The sequence below is a fragment of the Hoplias malabaricus genome, chromosome 11 (assembly GCF_029633855.1).
Source record: "Hoplias malabaricus isolate fHopMal1 chromosome 11, fHopMal1.hap1, whole genome shotgun sequence".
Classification (NCBI taxonomy): Eukaryota; Metazoa; Chordata; class Actinopteri; order Characiformes; family Erythrinidae; genus Hoplias; species Hoplias malabaricus.
Window position 1 is genome coordinate 5586728 of NC_089810.1, and position 20713 is coordinate 5607440.

Sequence of the window (20713 nt, forward strand, 5' to 3'; positions counted from 1 at the left end):
TCAGGTTTACTCAGGGAGGGATTGGCAGGTGAGTTCATGTCACCTTTGAGGGTTAATAAAGGAGTGGAGCTGGTGTTAGTGTTAGTCGTTGCCCTGTGGTCTGGCTATAATTTAACTAGAGTGCTGCTATGAGTAAGACGTGGTAACACGGTCAGGGCTCCACCTCACACAATAGTATCTACCTGGGCAGGTGTGCATACAAAAGGATGTTGTTCCAGTGTTGCTAAAAATGTCCTCTTTAACAAAAGCTTTGTTCGTCTGGTTTGGAGTTGACTAACTCCTCTAACTTTCTTGGTAATTGGTCGCGGCAAATAGCTCTGTCATTTTTAACGGTAGAATATTGGGACGTTTACTTTTGTAGTTAAAGAAACACTAGGTGAGACTAGGTGTTTTTGCTTGTGGGCTCCCCCTATAGGTGTAAAGTGTATTTCACTTTTACAGCACTGTCCTGAAACCGAGAGGGAGGTGAAGTGTGGGGAAGAGTGGCTTCCTACCCTCCTCCAAAAGATACATAGTGCAGTTTCTGCAGTGCCAAGTCAAAAACAGAAGCTCTGTTCACCTTATTTCCTCTTAGTGGCGCTTCACAATGATTTTGCAGCTGCAATTTTAAGGTACAATGACTACCCAGTGTTGCTTTAAGAGTGGATTGTTCATCCTCCACTGATTGAATGTAGAAAATAGTGACTAGTGAATTCAGTTGTAATGTAAATTTATAAAAATGTATATGGAATTAAAGTCTATTTTGAAAAATTATTTTCCTCCAGCTCTGTTTTCCCCCTCATCTGTCTGTCTCTCTCTCTCTCTCTCTCTCTCTCTCTCTCTCTCTCTCTGTGTGTCTCTCTCACTCTCACTCTCTCTTTCTCTCTGTCTCTCTCTCTCACTGTTGCTCTCTCCCTTTCTCTGTCTCTCTCTCTCTCTCTCTCTCTCTCTCTCTCTCTGTCTCTCTCTCTCTCCCTCTGTGTCTCTCTCTCTCTCTCTCTCTCTCTCTCTCTCTCTCTCTCTCTCACTCTCTCTCTCTCTCCTTATCTCCCAGATAGAGAATGACAGAGAAAGCTCTGATAGGGATCTGATCACAGCACTACTGCTAGGGCAAAGCTAATGGACTCCTGCCATTGGAAGATATGGGCCGTGCTATGGCTTTTTTCATCCTACCGTAGCAGTAGCATGTTAGCTTGGCCTCAGAGTTTAATAGTTTGGCCTCAGAGAGAAGAAAGAAGCTTCTGAAAGAAGCAAACACTATTCAGGGATTTGAAACTCTGTAATGAAGCAATCGAATGTATTTATGTTGTAAAAAAAACAAAACAAAAGACAGTGGCTTCAGAAAGCTTCAGAATTTCTCTCCAAACTCTGCTTAGCAACTCGACATAAAGTGCTAATGTCTTAAGAAGTCTCTAAACAATGGTCTTTTTCACAGTGAAGCCGTTTGATTTTCAACACCACGGGCTGAAGTTTTTTCCTGTCTTTGTATCCTAATCCTCCTTGAGTTCCTGGACCCTTCGGAGCGACCGGACCGCTGGAATGTTGGACTGAGGTCATGGCGATACTCTGAGCCAGAGAGGAATCACTGCAGTTTTATGAAAGCCTGACATTTCTGGGTTTATCGCTAGGAATCAACAGAATCCTGGCCTTGTTTTCAGCGTGATTTCTCAACTCAGTGACGAGGAAGAAAATGTCTCCCCCATGCGCAACAGCTAGCTTGAGCTAGTTAGCGCAACAACGTGCCTTGTCCTTATTGCCTACATATGGTTTTCGTTCTAAGTTCTCGACGCTCCTCGATGCTTAAATCTCCCGTCTTTGATATAGGAAGCTGTTTTCATTCAGCTGAAATGTACAGCATGTGCGCTACTGTTTCAAAGACGGTCATTTCTCGAAGCTGTGTGAGTACAGCTCAGCGATCTTTTGCCAGAACCTCAGAGCTTATAACCAACCACCATTTAAGCAAACAATTAAAGGCTTGGGAATATTCTTCTTAATGTCACGGACGGTGGCTGTGTGCTTGCAAGTTAAAAATAAATCCAAGTCTGTGTTAGCAAATCCTGGGCTGCCCTTGCGTTCTAAATGGCAAAGCCTGTTTTTAAAGGCTTACAGGGATGTGTTTTGACCAAATACAAGCGACGTGTCAGTCGAGGAAAGCCGCTGCAAGTGGGCAGCAAGCCAGCACTTGACTATAGCCTGTAGCTACAAGAACGGGACTTGTTTTCTTACCAGTGACACACACACTCACCTAGGCGGAAAAGGAGAGCCAGGCTTTTGTTTTTCTGCCGCCTTAAGGAAGGCATGATCATTCACTCCTCTGTAGCGAGGCTGTTAGGTGTGTGTGCGAGTGTGTTTGTGTTATTTTCAGGGATAACTGAAATTAGGAAGAGGCCAGTGTTTTGATGTCCTTGTCTGGGTGTTTTTTGGTTTGTCTGGGTTTGTCTCCATGATTCAATGCAGTGGGGTGTGAAAACAGTGTGTGACGTGTTTGCCAGGTGTGTGTGTGTGTGTGTGTGTTTTAATGCCTGTTGTAATAGAAAGCTCTATGACAGAGTGGAATGTGGGGTAATGGAGGAGGTGAATAGGGGCTGAGGAATGCTCTGGTAAGTGGGCCGCTGGCAAGCTGGAGCGAAGCAATGTGCCTAGACTTGTGGAGGGAATCAGGCTCGAACACACACACACACACACACACACACACACACACACACACACACACACAGATGCAAATATCCTCCAATACATTTTCTATTCCTATTCTCCATTACTGATCATATGTCTTCACATCCTTTATCCACACTCTCTCACACACTCTCAAACACACCCAGACGTACATGAACACACCGACATTTAGCTCCAAAGCGCCTTCCCTTTTTTCCATTTCTCTTGTGGCTTGTTGTTACCGCTCAAGTTGGGTCTTGCCTGTAGCAAACACAGCCCATTTACTTCTGAAACTAGAGCAGGCCACTATTGTCCTTCTCTGAAAGTAGCTCAAGCCAACCGAGGCGTTTTGCTAGTGCCTTTTTGATAGTAAAAGGTCTTGTCTCTTTGTAAATGCTCTATGCTCTATTTCCGAAGTGAAGCCTCCATCCACAGTATTTTAGGCATCACTTTCTGCTCAGAGATTTTCTCCAGAACGCACCTGTTTAGTAATGCAAGACGTTTCACATCCATTTCCAGCTACATCCACCCACACTCTTAAATTTTCAGGTGCCTGGGCTGACAGGAGCAGGGCTTATTCAGGTTCATGAATCACCTTCCAGTGAATGATTCTTTAAAGAATGTTATATTTATGACACTGCAGAGGCAACAAGTCCTGGCCTCTGCGACCCTGTATAAACCCTATATAATAATGTACACTGGATTAGGAACTCCCGCCTTGTTTCTACACTCATTGACGACACAGGAGCACTTTGTAGTTCTTCAAATACAGATTGTAGTCCATCTGTTGCTCTGCATACTTTATTGGCTCCCTTTCTCCCTACTCTTCAACGCTCAGGACCCCCCACAGAGCAGGTGTGATGTGGTGGTCGATCGTTCTCAGCGCTGCAGTGACACTGACGTGGTGGTGGTGTGTTAGTGTGTGTTGTGCTGGTGTAGAGTGGATCAGACACAGCAGTGCTGCTGGAGTTTTTAAACCCTGTGTCCACTCTCTGTCCACTCTGTGAGACACTCCTCCCTCGTTGGTCCACCTTGTAGATGTAGAGTCAGAGACAGTAGCTCATCTGTCGCTGCACAGTGTGTGTCGCTCGTCCTCTAGTCCTTCATCAGTGACACAGGACGCTGTCAGCTGGATGTTTTTGGTCGGTGGACTGTTCTCAGTCCAGACACTGAGGGGTTTAAAAACTCCAGCAGCACTGCTGTGTCTGATCCACTCTACACCAGCACAACACACACTAACACACCACCACCACCACTACGTTTGTGTTATGATGGGTCCTGGCCATTGAAGAAAAGTGAGAAAGTGGAGCTATTAACCATGTATTCTAATTGTTTGTATGTGATTCTTCAGCGTAACTATTTTGATCCAACACCTAATCACTGTTTAAATTAAATCAGGGGCTGCTGAGGAAATTGAATAAACTGCTGCTGTGGCCTGAGATGTTTCTGATTCAGATTTTAATCATGTACACACAGCCCGGATTGTGCTTTCATCCGTAGCTCCACTTGGCTTTCCTTGACCTTGTTGATCTTGGGATGAGCTTTCAGGTGTGTGCTCTGCGTCTGCGTCACACGGTACACTCAGAAGAGCCGATAAGGGTGAAAACACCCGTCTGTGTCTGACTCAGTCCCCTCTCTCAGCTCACTGGGAGTTTCAGAGCGTGACGACTTTCCGTCCAGTCTGATCTCACTGTCTGATAACAGTGTGTGTGTGTGTGCCTGTTAAAGCTCACTCTAATCACTGTCTTGTTGCTGTCTCTCCTAACTCCTGCTTACCCAACCTGCAGATCCCCACAAATCACACGACAGCAGCTAGGAACTGAGGGCTAATAGCATGCACAGTGTTGAGGCTATAGGCCTGCTCTCCTGGTCTCGCTGTGTGAAACCATATTTAGGCTACACAGCCCAGAGAACATAACATTCATCTACAGCCTGTGTGCTGGAGCGGTCAGGCTCAGCTGCCTGTGAGAGGCAGGGACAACGGTGTTTTGTACATTGCATCCACCTGCTTTGAAGCTAATAAAGCTTTTGTTGGTGGAGGTGGTGTTTGCTCACACGGCTGGTGGGAGTGACTGAAGGGAGCCGTCAGAACACACGCATAACACAAGTGTAGCATTTCATCTGGAGTTTTCTGATGGTGCTTTTTCGTTAATTAATACCCGCTGTACTCGACTCGGCTCTGGCTTTCTTGATATTCCAGTAGGTAAAACTGGTTCCTGGTACCTGCAACTGGTTCTTTTTTTAGTATCTGATCTCTCATGGTTCCAAGCGAGACGTGTAAACCTTATAGAGCCCTGATTGGCCAGTGACGTCAATAACGCAGACGACCAGCACCAACTCTCCATCTGTAAAATCTCCAGCTGCAGCAGAGATCACGTTTGTTTTTATCCGACTCACGACGGCAGCTCGTAAAATGACGGCGTGGTCTTTTGAAGAGGTTCAAACGCTCCTTGGATCGGTGGCCGACGAAAGAATCCAGCGAGAGCTGAATGCTGCAACAAGGAAGGAACAAGCAGTGAGCGTAGACTGACAGAGCTCATACAGCGTGTGCTGGAGAGAGACTGAGGATGTGTGAAACGGCAAAAGGCTACAGCAAACTCAGCATAAGCTTGGCCTCCTTCACCTGGAGTCCTGACCTTTTTAATCTTGGGCTCTGTGCACTTCAAACTTACACTTGGCTGTTATCACCAGGCATAAGGCATCAGCCCCTGAGACTTACAGAGAACCTGCTGTTTGTTTAATAATAAGAAGTAAATGGGAGTCTAATAAAGGTGGATAATAACTATAATAATATTTGTGAGCGCTGTGATATTTTTTCTGAGGTTTCTGTAGAGTTGTGAGAGCAGGGCGCACACTCGTGCCCTTCCTTTGCCCTTGGGGCTTAAACACACACACACACACACACACACAATACCCATGCCTTGCTGACTTTACTAATGTTTGTTCCATGTAAAGGCAAAAGACAAAAGCTGCCCCCAAAACACACACACACACACACGGCTCTGTTGCTCCCTGCCTTCCCATTCATTGACCTGTCTGCACTGAGCGCGCTCCACCAGCTGCCACATTATTTCCTGCTCAGTGGCCGTGTCTGAATGGACAGCACAACCCTTTCCTTCCCTTCTCGCAACTCTACATCCCTCCATCCTTTCTCTCTCTCCCTCTGTCGCCTTCTCAACTTTGCTTTCACTCACTTCACTCCTTATCTTATCACTCCTTCCCCTTTCTCTTTCTCTTTCTCCTAAACACCCCACCCCTTCTCAGTCTCCGCAACGTTTCGCCCCTCTCCTGCTCGCGGCTCTTTTAAATGCAAATGGATGAACTTTTAGTGCCTTGGATGATGCATTTTCTTTTCTTTTCCAATCTCTCGCTCCTCCTCCTCCTTCTCCTCATTCTTCCCCTCCTCTTTATTCTGCCTTTTTCTCTTTTCTCCTGAGTATAATAAAGTTTAGTGGCAAGACTCAGTATGACGCCGACTCTGGGGAAGACTTTGGCCTGGCGGTTTTCACGGTGGTGGTCAGCATTGTGAAATGAATCCCAGGCTGTGGTTAAAGGGTTAGTTTGTATAAAAGGTCAGTTAGTCAGACGGTCGGTCAGTCTGTCAGTCAGATGGTCAGTCAGATGGTCAGTCGGTCAGTCAGACGGTCAATCAGTCGGTCAGTCAGACAGTCAGTCAGTCGGTCAGTCTGCCAGTCAGACGGTCAGTCAGACGGTCGGTCAGTCAGTTGGTCAGTCGGTCAGTCAGACGGTCAATCAGTCTGTCAGTCGGTCAGTCAGATGGTCAGTCAGTCGGACAATCAGACGTTCAGTCAGTTGGTCAGTCAGACGGTCGGTCAGTCTGTCAGTCAGTCGGTCGGTCAGTCAGACGGTTTGTCAGTCAGACGGTCGGTCAGTCAGTTGGTCAATCGGTCAGTCTGTCAGTCAGTCAGTCGGTTGGTCAATCGGTCAGTCAGTCAGACGGTCGGTCAGTCAGTCGGTCAGTCGGTCGGTCAGTCATTTCTCTGTAGTTATGACCCACATCACCACACCACACCTCAGAATTGATTTGGACTTTCTACTATATTAATTACAATTAATGCAGTTATGTCTACAATTAGAAACTACGGATGTACCTCTACTTTCAAAACGACATTTCCGTTCCCAGAAATGGCCCAGCAGCTGTAGGTCTGACTGGGTCTGGTCCAGAATCACGGGTCGCTGTAAGGTTTGTACTTGTGGGCGTATGTAAATGTAAAAGTACGTAAGAGTGCAGTGCGATCTGGTTCCTCCACATTTCAGTGGAATGTACAAGTGAATAAAAAATCAGCCATAAACCTGGAGTCAATCCCCATAGCTCTTTTTTTGGAGACCTGATACCACCCATCCCTATTTTTATCCCTTAACGAGAAATACATTATCATATATTGATCAAATTTAAGCATCTGTCTGATGCCAATGTCTTTTCTTAAGCTAAAACGCATTTAAAGAGGCCATTTTATTCATTCATTCATTCATTGTCTGTAACCCTTCTCCAGTTCAGGGTCACGGTGGGTCCAGAGCCTACCTGGAATCATTGGGCGCAAGGCAGGAACACACCCTGGAGGGGGCGCCAGTCCTTCACAGGGCGACACACACTCACACACCCTAGGAGTGACCTCTGTGTGCTCCTCTACATGTTTATACCTCCCAGTGTGACCTGAAGATTCAGAAAGTGCTCCATTCACTTCTATAGTTTAGTCATTAAGTGTTTGGTGTGCTAACACGGTCCAGCTAGGCCCTCGGTGAGTCAGTGTGTGCTCGTGTTGTTGTGTACGCCGTCTGTTCCGAACAAGACAGATTACACTCAGAGAGATTGTGTCATTGACTCACCCTCGGTCAGAAACACACGTGAATCACTCCTCAAGCACTTCCTGTGCCCAGTGAGAGCAGGAACCAGAGAACCAGGGAGAAACAGTGAGGGAATTGTGGAGGAGTGAGAGAGAGAGGGAGAGGGAGAGAAAGAAAGGCTTGGCATACTTTTGCAAAGAGTCAAAGTTCAGCTTCTTCTGATGTCATCCGTCCTCCAGAGGACTCCTCTTCCTGGCGGCGAGAATGTCTCCCGACAAAACGTCTCTCTGTCTCAGAATCATCGCAATGTGTGGACGCAGGGAAGACAATGAAGACAGAAACACAGAGGAAGACTGAAGGACGATGAGAAAACAGTCGCAGGAAATGGATTTTCAGAGCTGCCCGGGAGGCTAAACGGCTCCACTTTAAACACACTAGGGCTGCGGAGTGTCGGTAAACGTTTCTCACAAGTGCATCACTAGCATTTCGTTGGTGTCTCAGCAGTGTGTCGCTGTTTTTTCACAGCAGTGGGTCACAAAGTCCAACCTGGCACTAAACAGAACCTGAAATTCCTGTTCAAAAGCCCTGAGAGAGGCTTAAGCTGTCTCCATGGAGAAAGTCCACAGACTCAATGAGCTCTTTCAAATGGTCTTGAGAGCTTCTCATTATTTTGGCATTTCTATGTATGTGTGTGTGTGTGTGTGTGTGTGTGGTGTGTGAGTGAGTGCTGGGCCTGTAGGGTGACATCTCAGCCAGCTGCTAGCCAGCAGTAAGCCACTCTGCTTTATTGTGTGAGTCTCCAGGCTCGGCCTAAAGGAGATACTACTGCGACTGTCCCCAAGGCTGGCAACACAAGCAGGGCATTCATCAGCAAAACACAGCCTTAGTGCGCCTCTGCTCTCTCCTTCAACACAACACACAGACCCAGCATTCATCAGCACACTGCCAGCCTCAGCACAGGTCTACACACACACACACACACACACACAGATATATATAAAATATGAGCAGCCTCTCGCTTTTTGACTCTGGATATCACATTTACTGCTTAATGACTCACTAGAGTGGCACAGAGAAAAGTATGTGTGCATGTATATGTATGTATACACACACACACACACACACACTTTCACGTCCTGGTAGGAGAGATAATGAGCATGGTCTGTGCATATTTCTTTGTGAAGAGGTGATACGGCTGTGTGTACGAGTGAAAAAAGAATGAAAATAATGGGCGAGAGAGATAGAGATAGACTTGCGAGAGGCAGTCTGTGCTCTAATGACTGTACACAGCATGGAAAGCCACACCTGCTGAAACACTGAGCTTAGAGTAGCGCTGAGTGACATGAACTATATAAAACACTTCTCTCAGAACCAAAAAATATAACCTTGCAATATATAGACTGATAATAAGAAGAAATCGTAGTATTTCCCGTATAAAGTCAAATTATCATGAGCTCTCTCCACTAAATAAACTCAGAAAATGACAACCCTCCCAAGCTGTAAACGGCTTCAGAGAAGGCGGTGCCCTGTTTAATCATCGACGATGGTTTCCAAGGAAGAACCAGTCAGAAGAGCTGTTTGAGCTGTTAGAGTTCATGTTTTTCTTAGAGCAGTGCTGTCTGTGGTTGTGTTTGAGCTCATCAGTGTACATCACACTGCTACATTATCAACAGCAATGTCTACACAGGTTATAAATGGAGACATGTAGCTTCTATAACAGTGTTAGACCAATCAGAAACGTCCAAACACCGCACTGTGAACACGCCGACATCCACAGTACAATGACCGTCTAGCGCTTTACATCCATCTTGGTCAGGATGTGTCCAGTAGGGAAAGAATTGGACATTCCTCAGCTGTAGGCTTAGTTTATCCGGCTAACTCATAAACCTGCCTTGTGGAACCATCCATTGGGCTGTGATTCGCGGAAAGTAGTCACAATTTAACCCATAATTGGATTGAGAAATATTTGTAGCCCTGCACTGCATGGGCATTGGTACAGTGCCACACTGGCATGCACCTCCACCACCGCCCCAACCCCCACCCCCAGTAGAATAACTCCCATCCCAACTGAGAGCACCCCCCCCCCCACTCCCCCAACCCACCCTCAGCAGCCTGTCCATTTATTCTCAATGTCACAAATGAGCCAAACACTCCTACTCTTCTACACAAAGCCTGACTGCTGAATGGACTGATTCTCACTGCATAGAGAGAGAGAGAGAGAGAGAGAGAGAGAGAGAGAGAGAGAGAGAGAGAGAGAGAGAGTGAGAGAGAGAAAGAGAGAGAGAGAGGGTGAGAGAGAGAGAGAGAGAGAGTGAGAGAGAGAAAGAGAGAGGGAGAGAGAGAGATAGAGAGAGAGAGAGGGGGAGAGAGAGAGAGACAGATAGAGAGAGGGGGAGAGAGAGAGAGACAGAGAGAGTGAGAGAGAGAGGGAGAGAGAGAGAGAGTGAAAATGAAAGAGTGAGAGATTGCGCCTCTCTTTTCTCTCTTTCTATAATAAGTCCACGCTCTGAGCTGAACAATAGGAAGCAGGTGATTAATCTACGAGTGGGACCCCTTTACAATCAGCCGATCCCACTCTGTTCATTCAGCCTGAGGACTGGCAGAGCGCCGCTGGCTCCGCGGGGCTTTATTAAGCGGCTGCATTGAGATGAGAGCCGCACGTGCCTGGCTCTGCCATTCCCCACAGCCCCGGGTTCTAAGGGTTCTAAGAGCAAATATTTGTTTAGTGTAAAAGGCTGGCAGCAGTTGTGGGTGGCTCTTTCAGCACTGAGACAGATGGAGCGTTGTGTAATGCAAGGTCCACCAGCTCATCTTCTGTGAGGACCACTTTGTGTCTGTGTTTATAATTGCACTTAAAGGGATACTTTCTCGTCACGGTCGCCCAGCACGTAGTGTCGCAGTCACACAGCTCCAGAGACCTGTAGGTTGTGGGTTTGATTCCTGCTCCAGGTGACTGTCTGTGAGGAGTGTGGTGTGTTCTCCCTGTGTCTGCGTGGGTTTCCTCCGGGTGACTGTCTGTGTGGAGTGTGTTGTGTTCTCCCTGTGTCTGCGTGGGTTTCCTCCGGGTGACTGTCTGTGAGGAGTGTGGTGTGTTCTCCCTGTGTCTGCGTGGGTTTCCTTCAGGTGCTCTGGTTTCTTCCCACAGTCGAAAACACACGTTGATAGGTGGATTGGCAACTCAAAAGTGTCCGTAGATGTGAGTGAGTGTGTGTGTCTGTATTGCCATGTGAAGGACTGGCGCCCCCTCCAGGGTGTATTCCCGCCTTGCGCCCAATGATTCCAGGTAGGCTCTGGACCCACCGTGACTCTGAACTGGATAAGGGTTACAGGTAATGAATGAATGGATGGGATACTTTCTATGTTCTAACGTCTGTGATGTGAAGGATGTAAATCTCTGACCTCGCATTAGTTTGATTTGATTCCTTTGATTCATTTGATTCAGAGTCATCCTTGACAAGTCACAGCAGGCACAAACATCCTGGAGCTGTTTACACATAAAGATAATGTGAACAATGGATTAGGAGTTTTGGGTGGATCTATTAATAGATGGAGAACTTTGTTTTGGCCAAAGGCATTCTTTATTGACATTGACAGCATTTGGCAGATGCTCTTATCCACAGCAACTCACAGCTATAATCATGACACAGAGGTAGGAGTCTTACACAAGGACTCTTATTGGGGTAGGTGTGCTTACCCCATCAGGGAATTGAACCCTGGCTTGCGTCATTAAAAGGGACATATAATTAAAAAAGAATAATAATAATAATTTGTTCATGTGCACAGTCTGTGATATCTGGAGTTTGTGTATCTTGAGCCCCACCCCCTCAACTGAGTTTCTCTAATCACAGCACTGGACTCGCTTTTATGTGAGAGCTCAAAGATGAGGTTAAACGCTGCAAAACACACACAGATTTAAGAGCACTGAAGAAAAACAGAGAACAGTGCAGAAAGAGAACGAACAAAAATGGCATCTGCTGTGCGCTCGGGGTCGGGGTGAACAGCGAGCGGCTCGTTTTCATTTAAAGGAACAGGCGCTGAAACCAGGGCGGTTTAGATGGAGGGAGAACTCTGCTGTGGGGTTTGATCCTTGTGGGATTTTGAATAAAGCTGGTCACAGAGGCTCAGAACTGTGTTCACTTGTGGAAAAGGGAGAGAATGTGTGCCTTTAACTTTAGTGTCATTACATTTACATTATTTGGCAGACGCTCTTGTGCCGAGTGACTCAGGTGTGTGATGATGCTAAAGTCTAGAGTTAGGATTCTAAGCCGAGGACTCGTTGGTGTAGTGTGATGCGGTGATCTTACCAAAGCTGGGAATTAAACCCCACATTGAAGTCTAATCATGTTACTTTACCTTTCTCTTACAGAACGTGTTGGCCAAGGCCCTGTATGACAATGTGGCCGAGTCTCCGGACGAGCTGTCCTTCAGGAAGGGCGACATCATGACGGTCCTGGAGCGGGACACGCAGGGCCTGGACGGCTGGTGGCTCTGCTCGCTGCACGGCCGCCAGGGCATTGTGCCGGGAAATCGACTGAAGATCCTGGTGGGCATGTACGACAAACAGCAGCAACAGCAGCAGTCACCATCCCCTCAAAGCAGCGTGCCCCCCAGCGCCTACACCAAACCCTCCCCTGCCGCCCAGTACACAGCCATGCACCCGGCATACACCTGTAGCAGCCCTCCAACCCCGGGCAACCCTGACGCCGTCTACATGCTGCCCCCAAGCCACGGCAAAAACGCACCCTCCAACCTCTATCAGGTTCCCACCGGGCCTCAGACCCCGCAGCTTCAGCCCAAGGCCCCCGCTCTCGCACAAAAACAAAGCCATGGCAAGTATCACCCAGCAGGGCAGGAGATCTACCAGGTGCCCCCCTCCATGGGGACTCCAGGGCAGGAGGTGTACCAGGTGCCCCCCTCAGCTGGAGGGCCATGTCCTGGACAAGATGTGTACCAGGTGCCCCCGTCTTTGAACCAGAAACAAGAGATTTACCAGATTCCACCCTCAATGGAAATGAGGAACTGGGAAACATCTTCCAAAACATTGGGGAAGGTAGGGACTGCTTACACACACACACAGAGTTAAGATACATAAACAGGCTTTTATAGAAAGTGTTGCAGTATAATATGAGTGCAGCAGGTCTGGAAAAATCTACATACCAGAGTTTTTTGAGGAAACAAAGAGAAGATACAGTACTCTGCAGAAGATCTATACTGTGACGTTTACCCTGAGAGCAGACTGTAGAAAATCAGACGCTCAGTCAGCTGTGGTTGTTGTGATGGACACAGCAGGGTGTCCTGTGGTCTCTGATTGGTCTAACACTGTTACAGCAACTGAATGTCCCCATTTACCACTTGCTAAGACAGAGTTCTTGCTGAAATGAACACTACAGCTCTTTATTTTAGAAAACTGCACTCTTTCAAACTGTAATTTCCACATGAAAACGACTAATCTTTCATTTAATACGTATTTCTACATTAAACTGTTAGCTCTATGTAACAGTAATATAACTATAACTCTGAGGGTGACGTCATTGTTTATTTTTTGTTTGTGTTCAGCGAATGGAAATCAGCTGCTGCCTATTGTTTGTGTCCTAACGCTGGTTGATGGCAGATGCATGGAGTAAATAATTGTTAAATTAAAGGGAAACTGTAATGAGTGACTTTTTTTTTATCCCAGTGAGCAGTGAAGAGCTCTATGAAGCTGCACATGCAGACATTTCATTTTGTCCATAATTGTGTAATTAGCTGTTAGCTTCAGAGGGTGGTTGAGCGTTTTGAAGCCGTGTGGTAAATGTGTGGCACTGAAACAATGGGGTATGGGGTAATATCTGTGTGGAAATCAGCAGAGCAGAAACCAAACAGGAAATCGAAGAAAGTTCCAGAAATATTAGCTGTATATCTTTCTTGGCTTTAGAAGATTCAGAGGAGAGATAGAACTTATTGCATTCCCCTCACATCCTCTGCTCTGATACGCTCTCTTTTTTTTAAAAGACAAAAATAAACAATCCCTCCGCAGCGCTTAAGGCAGTGGTGATGAAAGGAAGATAACCGGGAAGGCTGGAGGAGTGCGGCTGAAAGAAGCAGAGAGAGAAAGGAAGGAAAGGGTGCAGGGTAGATGTGAGAAAGGAGTGGAGGGAGGGACATATACAGTAGTAATAAATAATGCAGGAGTGTGTAGTGGGGCTGCGTGTGGCCGTTGTATAGTTGGGGGGCGGTGTGGGGTTGGGGTACGGTGTGAGTAAGAGGTTTGTAAAGGGCTCCTCTGCTCCTCTGGGATCGTTCTGTAGACAGAGCGCTGAGCCATATGCCAGGGGAGCATCATTGAGAGATGAAATGAAATGAAGTGAAATGATGGAGGGAGGAGAGTAGAAGACAGGTGCAGCTGTGGCCTTCCAACCCACGCCACTTCTGCTGTTTTAACCTCCCATGCCAGCACTGGACGCACCGGGTCAGATCTGCTCTGATGCGTCCGATAAAAGCTTCAAAATACAGCTTCAAAAGCGTTTTGATGCTCCACTGAGCTGCGAATTTAACACTGCAGAAACTGCACTATGTAACTTTTGGAGGAGTAACCACATCATCAGTCCCATCCCCCCACTTGATTTCAGGATGGTGCTGTAAAAATAAATCACACTCTGCAACTGGTAGGTGGAGCCCAGGAGCAAAAATACAAAATCTCACCTAGTGTTGATTTAACACATCTGTGGCAGTCAACACACACACACACACACACAAACACACACACACAAACACACACACACACACACACCAGCACTAATTCATTAGGGGCAGTGACCACACACACACACACACAAATTCACTAGGGGCAGTGACCACACACACACACACACACCAACACTAATTCACTAGGGGCAGTGACCACACACACACACACACACCCCAACACTAATTCACTAGGGGCAGTGACCACACACACACACACACACCAACACTAATTCACTAGGGGCAGTGACCACACACACACAAACACACACACACAAACACTAATTCACTAATTCAGTGACCACACACACATACACACACACACACACACACAAATACACACACACACACACACACACACACACACATACACACACACACACACACACACACACACATACACACACACACACACACACACACACAAACACTAATTCACTAGGGGCAGTGATTACACACACACACAAACACTAATTCACTAGGGACAGTGACCATACACACACACACACACCTGGAGCAGTGGTCAGTCATCACACCACCCTGGGATTAGTTGGGTGTTTGCTTAAAGACACCTCAGCTGTGGGTGTTGAGGGAGGAGACAGTGTTGTTACTTCACCCCCCCATCCCCACCCCCGTCCCTCCATTCCCTGACAGCCGAGGGACTTGAACCAAGGCCCTTCCAGTCCCAAGCCTGCACCACTAACCTGCATTTAGCCTCCCCATCTGCATCTCCCCATCTCCACATCTCCCAAACGAGAGATCGATTGAAAAAACAAGGAAAGAAAACACATGCGCGGGGCTGTGGAAGCCCAGCTTTGAACAGACAGTGAGGATAGAAGCTGAGCCGCGGCTCATTGATCAGTAGTCAAGGCCAGGGTTGGGACAGGGTGGAGGAGGGGAGGGCGGATCAATGGCAGCACTCCTCAGGGCTCTAGCGTCATGCTACAGCTCACAGATAACGCAATATCTGTGCCTGTGTCCAGCTCACACCCTTCTCCACTGCTCCGAGAGGCTTCCAGAAGGTTCTGGCGCTCTGGTTCCTCTCTGAGATTCTGTAAACACTCAGTTTTACACTGTATGTGTTGATAAAAGTTGGGCATGGTTTCCCTTTACTGGCTTTCAGAAGGAACAAGGTAAACACTGTGATTACGCTCTCTGCTCTTTTGTTACAAGCTACGCACGTCACTGTCTAATCCAGAGGTACTCAAACTTTTCTGGCAGCCTCCACTGACAGGTATTTGAGAATTAGGCTCCGCTTCCTCAAATAAATGAATACCTAATCAGTATTTTAAGTACTGCGTTATCTACAAAACAACTGGGTCAGGACTTTTATTGTGTAATATTAACTATAAATAAGACAGTATCACACTCCAGCTGCCTATGACCACTCAGTATTTAAAGGGTGAATGACAGTAGCTCCTACCATTTGCGTAGCAGTTCCCATTCCCCTGCATCCTCTGTCCTGAACAGGGTTGGCCTGTGTCTTTGTTCTGTTTTCTAGAAACGGCCTATGGAGAGTTGTGTGATGTATGTTTTTCCTGTGAATGTCCTCTAGCGTTGTCCTTCTGGGGAAACACCCCACCCCCACCATCACCACTGCCACTTTCTCATTACGAGATAAGAGTTCATGCTGAGAGAGTGGATGATGGACACAGAGGCAGACACACACACACACACACCCTGAGGAATAGAAAGACTGAGAGATGAAGCCAAATGCCTTGATGTTTCAGTTCTTGATGAAAACGTGAATCTGCATGCATCATATTTAATGCTAAAGGTACATTACAGATGGGTTTTAAGCGTTAAGTGTTTGTATATGAGATAGTGGAGAAAAGTGATGCCTCACTGGGCGCTGAATGGCCTTTCTTGAGGGGTAAGATGTGTGTGTGTGAAGGCAGTGGGGTATTACAGACTCAGCTGTGCCCTGACAGCAGCTAGAGGTCAGGAGGCCTGGATGTAGGGGCTAATTGTGCTAAGGCCAGACTAAGGCAGCCAGAGCAACTGGGACTGGTGTCAGATCAAAGAGGATTTCAGACGGGGTGTGGTGGCACGCGACCCATAAAGCTCCAGCACACTCCTCAAACAGGCTCCACTTTCTTCTTTCCCCAAGTGTTCCTTACATCCATTTTATTTCTATCGATTGATCTCTGTCTGTCTGTCAGTCTGTCAGAAACAGTGGCCGAGCCCCTGTTTCTGTGCCTAGGAGGCCCCCCTCTAAAGCCATGGATAGCTATTAGCATTAGCACAGTCATGGATACAAACAACATTAGCTCGACTGAGTAGATCTCCTAAACGCTGCCTATAGACCCACATATCTTCTTTCTCTTTCTCACAGCTGTTTAATAGTTTTACTGTAGTTACTCAGTTGTTTATGGAGCTCAATAAATAATAAGCAAAATTATTTTGCATTCTTCTGGTTTTTCCACATTTAAGTCTAATGTGAAATAGTGCATTAATGACTTTCTTTCTTTACAGTGATGTGATACAAACAAGAGGTCTCAATCTCTACAGCCCACATGCAGTAAAACGTGTTTGGTGATGCCAGAGACAGGAGCACTTTGCCCTTTCGGCCATTTTCACTCACATACGCTTGATTTTAACGTATTAAACAGTGAGTCTCCTGCTCTTTGGCTCTGCCCGGCCCTTTATACCAGTCAACGCTTCCCTACCAGGTTTATCTCATTGAGAGTGTGCCGTCAGGTAATCAGGGCCAAAGAAGTGAGGAGAGTCAAGTAGCCACTGCCCTTCCTTAGGCCGCGAGTGTCAGGACAGGTCTGCCGCCCGCTGCTCTTGTCCTCTAGGGGCTTGTGGTGTTGATTCCTTCTGTTTCCTTTACCCACAGTTAACCAGAGTTCAAAAAAATTAAATGTGAAATACCAGACAATAACATCCACTGTATCCACCCTGAACACGCCGCCCATAGTTAAATAGAGATATGTATGTATAGGAAATTATTATTATTATTATATTTAGGGATTGTTATTACAGGTTCAGGCATTATTAAGCCCTAAGTTATCTTAATGACTGAATTAGTAATAGACTGAGACAGGGGTCACGTGGGGAAGTGATTAATGCGACTAAAGGGGTCTCTGTTTGAGGCAGAAAGTTATTTAATAAAATGCATCTCTACTTTGTCCATGATTTTTGGGGCCACAGTGCACAAATGGTGGTGTTGATATTACTGGTCTTCAAAATGGCGCCTCCTGCACTGTGGGGCATTGTTTGAAGCTCTTGTGAGTGTGTGTTTTAGCGGCAGGGAGTCATTCAGTTAGAGACTATTCTTGTTTGGGCCACTCAGGGGTCCGGTGGAAATAAATAGCACAGTGCAGCACACTACAGTCATCACCTTTGAACAGCTCTTTTGGTCCCAGCCTTGTCGTATCAGTGATTATAAGATTTATTAAGAGTTTAAATCATGTGGCGCACTTACGTTGGGCCTCACATAAACACATCGTTGGTGTCAAGACACAGAAAGTGTCCTTAAAATTGTAGCTTTTCATGAAATAGGAAGAACATTACTGATGTTTAATGTAAGTTCGTGTGAAATGAGTTTATTCTGAATATTATTTTCAGGCATTTTTGTTTTTAAACAGCAGCTAATTTTGTATTTTGAAATGTCAGGGGAAAACAACTGAAAGAAAATCGACAAAAATGAAGATAAGGAAATAAAGGTTATCTTTGTTTTTGTAGACTTTCTGAAGACCTTTCTCCACCACTAAAGCTGAAGTACACACTGTGGTGGAACATGAGCCTCCTCCACCTCTCTGACAAAGAGCTATCGTAGAGTTTCCTAACATTATATCCTAATGACGCTGACGCTCTTCTCAGTCGCCTAGTTACATGTTAACCAGAGGGATTTGGCAATAACAGCTCTGTTTGCACATTGACCTATTTGAGCAAATAAAGCCATAACAAGTAAAGCTGAAGTAAAGGGGAGGGACTTCATTGTTTGAAATGGTGGTGTGTGTTGGTGTTTTCAGCGAGACACGGAAGCATGTGGCATATTTAGATGCAAATACAGTGAGTATTAGCATAGGTGAAGCTGTGGGTGCTAAAGCTGCCCTTAGCTAAAATAAAACAGGATTAGGAGATGCCTTCACACTGAATGTTCATCAGTTCATTAGTCAAGACACGATTAGTGTTCTCAGACTACCTATTTTTGCCCTTGAGTGTTGAAGCTAGTGTAGCTAACAAACAATATAAGCTTACCCCATGCAATTTAGCCTCATGCTACGTGCATTTCTGAATCAGCACACACTGTGTTGGGTTCAGAAATCTCAGACAGAACTGTTTAATGTTCTTATACTGTTATCAATTAAACATATCTATAAAAAATGCGCCAAAGCCACACAGAGATCTGGTCTGAAATGCTCCGTTGAATGGACAGAGCTAAACTACTGAATAAATGGGTCTTGACAAATGTTTGGCTCCATTTGGCTGAACGTGAAATTTCATCAACTAGATTTTTGAAAAGCTGTTGCTGGGTTTTGCTTAGTTTGTGAGATGCTAGCCAATGCGAGTATCTTGTAGCTAACATAACAGGGTTGGGTAGTTATTGTTCTCCTCTAAGCATGTTGAACTTTTCCTCGATGCATTGTTAGCATGTACTGATATTTTATTGTACTGCTGGGAGGACTATAAACAAAATACTCAATATCTCAAGAGCAATTTCAAAATGAACTCCAAAGGTGCTGCCAAACGGAAAAATAGTACTTTAAGAATATATAGGCAGTGGCATATGCCAGACCCACGCACACAGCATGGAATCACATCTCTGGAGCATCAGACATTAGCATATTAGCATTAGTATATGAACACATGTACTTATCCATCCAGAAATAAACACAGCTCTTCCCAGGACCAGTGATCACACGGTGGGGCAATTCTTTTCACAGCATCTCCCACATATGGAATAAAAATTAAATGTGACTACCTCACTGGTTTAAAACACATACCTTTGGGTTTCACAGAGGAGGGTGGGGTCAGGACTCCTCCAGTTCCCTCACCTAATGATTTCCGCCTTCAGTCAAAACCTAAATGTGCATTTATTTGTCACTGTACAACGTAAAATGAAATGTTTTTCACATTTAACCCATCCACGGGTGTGAACACATACACACACTAGTGCGCTAGGGGCAGGTTCAATGCCTTTCTCAATAGCACTTCAGCTGTAGATGTTGAGGGAGGATACAGTGCTGTTTCCTCACTCTCCACACCCACAATTGTCCCGTCGGTCGTGGGAAACAAACCGTCAAACTTCCAGTGCCAAGACCGCTTTTCCAACCATTAGTCCAGGGTTGCCCCCAGCGATGGCTGCTCCTGTGGTTGATGTGACTGGCTTCACGTGTCTCAGATGAAGCATCTGCCATCTTTCACTTTCTCATTTTGGTAGCACTGTGCGATGACCAGAACTGGGTCGTAATCATTCCTTCTTGGTTCTTATGCGTTGAAATGGCTCTGCAGTCGCGTGAAGTGTGTTGGCATGGAGGTGTTGGGGCAGAGGGTAAGAAAGGGCAGCAGGGTTTAGAGCTGCCCCTTCTGGGATGGAGAAAACCTGCTTATCTGGGCCTCTAATGGCCCTGATTTAGCCTTACAGAATATGCTGATAAGAGGAGCTAGACTTATAGTGCAATGCAGAGAGAGGAATAGAGAAAGGCTTGATTAAGATTCTGCCACGAGTCTGCTCCGCTGCCTGCTCAGAAAGTAAATGTATAATCCCTGGAGAGTTAGCAAGGGCTCACCTGCACAGGAGGGAGGAGTGGAATGGAGGAAGAAGAGGAGGAGGAAGGATGTGTGAAAGCTTATCTGCAGGAGCAGGTCTTGGTGAGGAGGGGGAGGGAAGAGGTTCGTGAGCAGTGAACGAATGAACCGGAGTTTGACCTTTCGAAGGAGGTGCAGTCTTAAAGTCAATGTGGACAGCAGCTTCTTGGAGATGGACCTGCCACAGTTGATTACATTAATGATCAAGTGATCTACTGATCATGCTGGTGATTAATCAAGGCCTGTGTTTTTAACTGGCCCTCTACCACTTCGCCTCGCCATTTCACCAATCCCTGACGCCATCTTAAAGGCGGCTCCATTTCTGTGTGGACTGAAGTGAAGTGAGGTTAATGAGGGGCGAGGGAAGTAGTCAACACAGATGTCTACTTCAGAAGAACACTGTGCCCAGAATATATTGCGATGTCAGCCATTTTACATCTCAACGATCAAAAAGAATTGTTGGACAAAGCCGTTTATAATGGCGTTTTTCCATTACGTGGTACCTACTGGACTCAGCTCGGCACGGCTCTACAAGCTTTTCAGCCGTAGTTCCTGGTCACTTTTTCACTAGCAGCTGGCTGAAATGTTGCAAAATTCATCTCTATGGGCAACTGCAGACTTTGGATACTATTTCAGCGGTGGTGTTAATGTTAAGCGCTGTTTACTGGTCATGTATTTGCATTTTTTACTTTTTTTTTATGGGGGTGTGGACGGTCTGAACCAATCTCCACACCCCAGTTCTCATAGATCAATAGAGTTTTTTCGTTCCTTCTTGCACATCCACCTAATC

General features: G+C 46.2%; 1 protein-coding gene across 2 annotated transcripts in view; it reads left to right on the plus strand.

Moving 5' to 3' along the window:
• The window catches only part of bcar1 (BCAR1 scaffold protein, Cas family member), a 129271-nt gene that overhangs the window by 79690 nt on the left and 28868 nt on the right, over positions 1-20713 (plus strand). For both annotated transcript variants that reach the window (XM_066685000.1, XM_066684999.1), the window contains exon 2: positions 11807-12490. In XM_066685000.1, the coding sequence (XP_066541097.1) occupies positions 11807-12490 (684 nt within the window). The remainder of the gene's footprint in view (positions 1-11806; positions 12491-20713) is intronic.